The sequence below is a fragment of the Hyaena hyaena genome, unplaced genomic scaffold (genome assembly GCF_003009895.1).
Source record: "Hyaena hyaena isolate Hyena2069 unplaced genomic scaffold, ASM300989v1 scaffold_779, whole genome shotgun sequence".
NCBI classification, from domain to species: domain Eukaryota; kingdom Metazoa; phylum Chordata; class Mammalia; order Carnivora; family Hyaenidae; genus Hyaena; species Hyaena hyaena.
Genome location: NW_024081413.1, coordinates 921,569 through 926,987, shown reverse-complemented (window position 1 = coordinate 926,987; position 5,419 = coordinate 921,569). Strand labels below are relative to the sequence as shown.

The 5,419-nt window shown below is 34.4% G+C and overlaps 1 protein-coding gene across 1 annotated transcript; it reads right to left on the bottom strand.

The window, feature by feature from the left end:
- Positions 1-1,770: 1,770 nt before the first annotated feature.
- Positions 1,771-2,712, bottom strand: LOC120221449 (olfactory receptor 52E8-like). The gene has a single exon (XM_039218845.1). The coding sequence runs from the start codon at positions 2,710-2,712 to the stop codon at positions 1,771-1,773; it is 942 nt and encodes a 313-aa protein (XP_039074776.1).
- Positions 2,713-5,419: the final 2,707 nt, after the last annotated feature.

Here is a 5,419-nt window from a genome sequence, read left to right as displayed (position 1 = left end):
TAGTATAATGTATGAGGTGTAAATCAAAAGTTTTTATTTCCCTTATGTGATTGTGTTAAAAAATTAAGAACATGTAGATTCATCAGGTTGTTTCCAGTTCAGAGCTGTTAAAATAAGGCTGCTATGAATATCCATGTACAAGGCTTTGTAGGAACAAGAGGGGGATAAATACCCAGGAGTATACTTGTTGGTTTACAGAATAAGTGTATGTTAAATGTTATTTTTAAAACTATAAAACCATTTTCCAAAGTCTTCCTTCCATTTTGCACCAGCCTAGATAGAAGTGTATGAGATTTCCAGCTATAGCACATTGGGTATGGCTAGTCTTTTGAGTTTCAACAGTTTTAGTATAATGGTATCCCATGTGGTTTCAATTTGTATTTCCCTAATGACCAGTAAGGTTAACATCTTTTCACGTACTTAACGAACATTCACATATTTTTGTGTGTGTGAAATATCCATCATAATTTTACCTTCCTTTTAAAAAAAAACTTGGTTTTTGTCCTTTTTTAATTGACTGTAAAAGTTCTTCTTATAGTCTACATACAAATCATTGTCTGATATATGTACTGCAAGTATTTTCTCTCAGTCTAGACTTGCATTTCTCATTTTCTCAGTAGTGTATTTTGTTGTTTGTTTAAAGTTTTTATTTAAATTCCAGTTAACATACAGTGTAATATTAATTTCAGGTATATAATATAATGATTCAACACTTCCATACAACACCCTGTGCTCATCACAATAAGTGCACTCCTTTTGAAAATAAATATACATATTTCTTATTTTTAAGAAGCTCTTACATCATAGTAAGGACTTTGTAGGTCAGGTGATCGACGGGTCTCCAAAACCATCATTGTAATTTATCCAGTTCCAGAATGCATAATGGGAATAGATATACTCAGTAACTGGCAGAATCCCTCTTGCTCCATGAAGGTCAGTCTTTGTTCTATCCAAGCCTTCAACTGATTCGATGAGGCCTACACATTATAGAAGTCCCAGGTTTTGCTATGCAACTAGTAAGATTTAAAAACATTCTCATTAAACTTGTGAGTTGGATTAGGTGAAACAAAAGTGTCTTTCCACATTTTTAATCATTCAGAACAAAGATGAAATTCATTCTGCACAGTGTATGAAAGGTCCTAGGAGCTGTGCTTCAATTTTTTTGGATCTTTCTACGTTTACCTGTTCTGTTTCTTTTTCCTGTTATATTTTACCTTGGCCTTACTTTTTTTTTCTTTTTCTTTTTTTTTACTTTGGCCTTACTTAAAGCCTAAAATGAGTATACCTTGTGAAGTCCTATGAGTCCTTTAAAATATTTGACTCTATGTAGTTGTTGCAGTGCTATTTCAAAACTTATAAAAATGAAGTGTTGCAATGATGTCTATGGTGTTTTGTTGATTATTTTCTTCCCTGTGGTTACACGATTAAGGAAGCCAACTGTACCATGGGAGAAATAAAATCAATGTTTGATTTCTTTGATTGTTGCTCTTAGAGCCCATACCCTATAGCATATTTCGACAGTCCCATTACAACTATGACAGTGTTTGGTAGCTCAGCACTCCTCCAACATAGCCAGTGAATTATGAAAAGAAACTAAATAATATTACATGAAAAAAATAGTACTTGAGTTGCAGTAAGACTTTATCCTCAAATCCTGATGTTAATGAATTACAGAAATAAATGACTCTGTAAAAGCTTAACAACCCTTCCTTCTTTTAAGGAGAAAAAGGAAAAAGTTTTGAAGACTCTTTCCAAGGCAAGAGTTTGGAGTCAAACTTTCTTAAAAAGGAAGATCATCACTACCCGTTCTCGGATCTGCTTAGTTCTCACCCCATAAATAATGGGGTTAAGAGCAGGAGGGATTATCACATATAAATTGGCGAGGAGGATGTGGATATAACGTGGAATATTGTGGCCAAATCGATGAGTCATAAAAGAGAAAAATGCAGGAGTGAAAAAAGCTAAGATGATACATACATGGGAACCACAAGTATTAAGAGCTTTGAGCCTGGCCTCCCAGGATGGGAGTCTGAAGACAGCATGTAGAATCTTCACATAAGAGACAGCAATCAAAATAACATCCAGAAGTATCATAGAGATAAGAATTAACCCAAATAATATATTGACCTTTATGCTGACACAGGCCAGACGGGCAATGCCCATGTGCTCACAGTAGGTATGGGGTATAATATTATGTCCACAGAATGAGAGTCTTAGAAGGAGAAACACAAGTGGAAACACCAAAACAAAATTTTTCAACAATCCTACTCCAGCAATAATACAGATAGTTTTGTTGGTAAGGATTGTGTTGTATCGAAGAGGGTAGCAAATGGCAACGTAGCGATCAAAGGCCATGGCAACAAGTATGAATGTTTCTAAACCTGTAAACAGGTGTATGAAGAACATTTGAGTTAAGCATCCCCCAAAGTCAATATCATTGAGATCAAACCAGAATATGCTCAGCATTTTGGGAATGGTTGCGGTGGAGAGGCCCAAGTCAGTGAGAGCCAACATGGCCAATAAGTAGAACATGGGTTGGTGAAGGCTGTGTTCAGTCTGGATCACAAAGAGGATGATGACATTCCCCAGGAGGGCAATCAGATAGACAGTACCAAATGGGACACCAAGCCAGAGCTGCATATTTTCCAGTCCTGGGATTCCCAACAGCAGGAAGGATGAGGGGTGAATACATGAGGTATTGTCTAGAGACATACTGGCAGAGGCTTCTGATAGTCACACTCTCCTCAGTCTACATAAGGCCCCTCAACTCCTCATCGATACTACTAATACTGAATAAGAACAAAAGAGATGTCATTACTATATTTTCTCTAGGAATACAGAAAAAACATCATGTTTTCCTTCATTTATATTTTCCTCTCTTCCTTTCATTGATACATAAATATTACAAATGAAGGAGAATATTCCTTAAGGAATGAATGGATATTTAGATATTGGAAGAGAGAATCAAAATTAATTTCAGTGAGAACATTGACTAAGCTGGTTTATATGAATCTATATTAGCATTTATTAAAATATTTAATTGTAAGTTGGGAGATCTATATACACTGATATCCCACAGCTAAATGATCACAGTCTGTGAGCACTGACAATATTGTAGATTTCAGAGCATCCTTTAAGATAATTTATTTAAAAACAAACAAAAACCAGAAACAGAGAATTGTTTTTTTGTTTGTGAGAACTGTTTATTTGTTCTCATAAATACAGAGAACAAACTGATGGCTGCCAGAGGACAGGGTTGTGGGAGGATGGATAAGAGAGGTGAAGGGAAGGGGGAATATACAGACATCCAGGGGATAAAAGGTATAGCATAGGGAATATAATCAATGGTATAATTGAGTTGTATGGTGGCAGATGGTAGCTATAGCTTTAATGAACATAGCATAATGTGTAAACTTGGCAAATCACTATGTTGTGCACATGAAACTAATGTTAACATTTTATATCAACTATACTTCAATAAAATAATAGGAAGAAGAAAGTTATAGATTATTTGTTTAAGTAGAACAATATTTCCCTCTGTGCACGTCCACTTGCAACCAATGAACTTTTAAAAAAAATTTTTTTTAATTAAACAAAATTTTATTTATTTATTTATGAGTGAGAGGAAGACACAGCATGAGCAGGAGAGAGGGAGAGAGAGAGGGAGACATCACAGAGGCTCATCACAGAGCCTGATGCAGGGTTCAAACTCATGAGATCATGACCTAAGCAAAAGTCAGATGCTTAACTGACTGAGCCACCCAGGTGCCCCTACAACTAGTGAACTTTTATTTCTGCTACTTAATGTAGCCTATCTTTCTTCTTCAACTTGTTTATAAATAACTGTCATCAAAATCTAAGCCTATTTTTGCTTTTTCTAAATTTCTGTTACTTTTGTCATCAATGGATGAAGACATTTTCTTTGTTCTTTGAAATAAAGACCTTGCTTTAGGAAGCCACAGATTTCCACAAAATTCAATGTAACTTTATTAATCTTATATATAAAACCACCATTTTTAGAAAGATTGACTGAGGCTTAAAGTACTCACTAAATCATTCAGGCTCCCCATTTATTTCTCTTCTCATAGCAGACAAGTTGGATTCACTTTATTTCTAAACAATCCATACTATTAGGGACTAACTTTGTCCCTAAATGGGAATTCATTGTTGTTATTATTATTGTTTTTATTACCATCATCATCATTGATATTAGAAGGGAGAGAATAATTATAGAAATATAGTATTATATAAGCACTTAATATTATTTATTTCAGTTTCACAAAAAAATTATTCCTCTTGTTACTCACATCAGCCACATGGGTAAAACAGGACAGATTCTGGCTCCTGAATTCATGAATTTCTTTTATGTCTGGATCACAGTAACATATCTCCATCCTCAAAATGACTGCTTGGTTGCAGTCAGCAGCTCTTGGATCTGGTATTCATAGGTTTCTGCCCAAATGCAGTTATTTATGGAATTTTCATCTAGTCTCAAGCATTTAGCCCTTTGCTCAGTTTCTTAAACTACTTTTCCCTCACAATCAGCATCCCTAGGTTCACTCCCAATTTCCTGTTCTTCATTCTCTACATCTCTTGCATATTTTACTAATATAATTACTCTAAATTACATCTCTAAAGAACTGGAAACCAAAGATGAGTGTTTCTTAGTTATAATCCATATAGAATAACCCTTTGAAGAGGATGAAATGGTGTTAATATGAGACATGACCTCTTCCTGCAAGCCAAGGAAGTTAGGATGTTATACAATATACTATGCACTTGAGACTGCAGACAATCAAAGTAGATTTTGATAATAAAAGAGAAATGACTCTGTGAGAGAAAAGAGAGGAAAATGAAATCTGTAAAGATGGAAATGTACTGTAGGAGAGATCCTCAAGACAACCTCAAGAAGTTGAAGGTGTTAAATTGTTGGTATTATTCACCATTAGGGACAATGAAATAAAAATAGAAAATGTATTGATCCAACTTGGAAAAAAATTTGAGAATGTCATTTTTTTATTATTAAATACAAAAGAAATTCTGAAATAAGCAACCACATGATAAAATTCAGTAGAATTAGGCTAAAAGAAGTTCTAAGTGGGAGGAAGAGGACAAAGAGAGGAGGAAAGACAGAACAGAGAGACAGGGAGAGGAAGAGGGAAATGAGGCAAGACAAAACAGAGTGGGAGAAAACAAACAGAAGAGAAATGCAATAATACCTCAACAAAATAAGTTATTTAACTGCTTAGTTTTCTATTTTCCTTATTATTAAAGTGGGTACGCTTGTTGTGAAAAAAAATGATAAAATACTAAAATATGCAAAATTACCTGAAATTCTACCAATTAGAAATTTCATGTAAAATATGGAAAATATGTCCTCCAAATTAAGGTTTGCATTATATATATATATATATATATA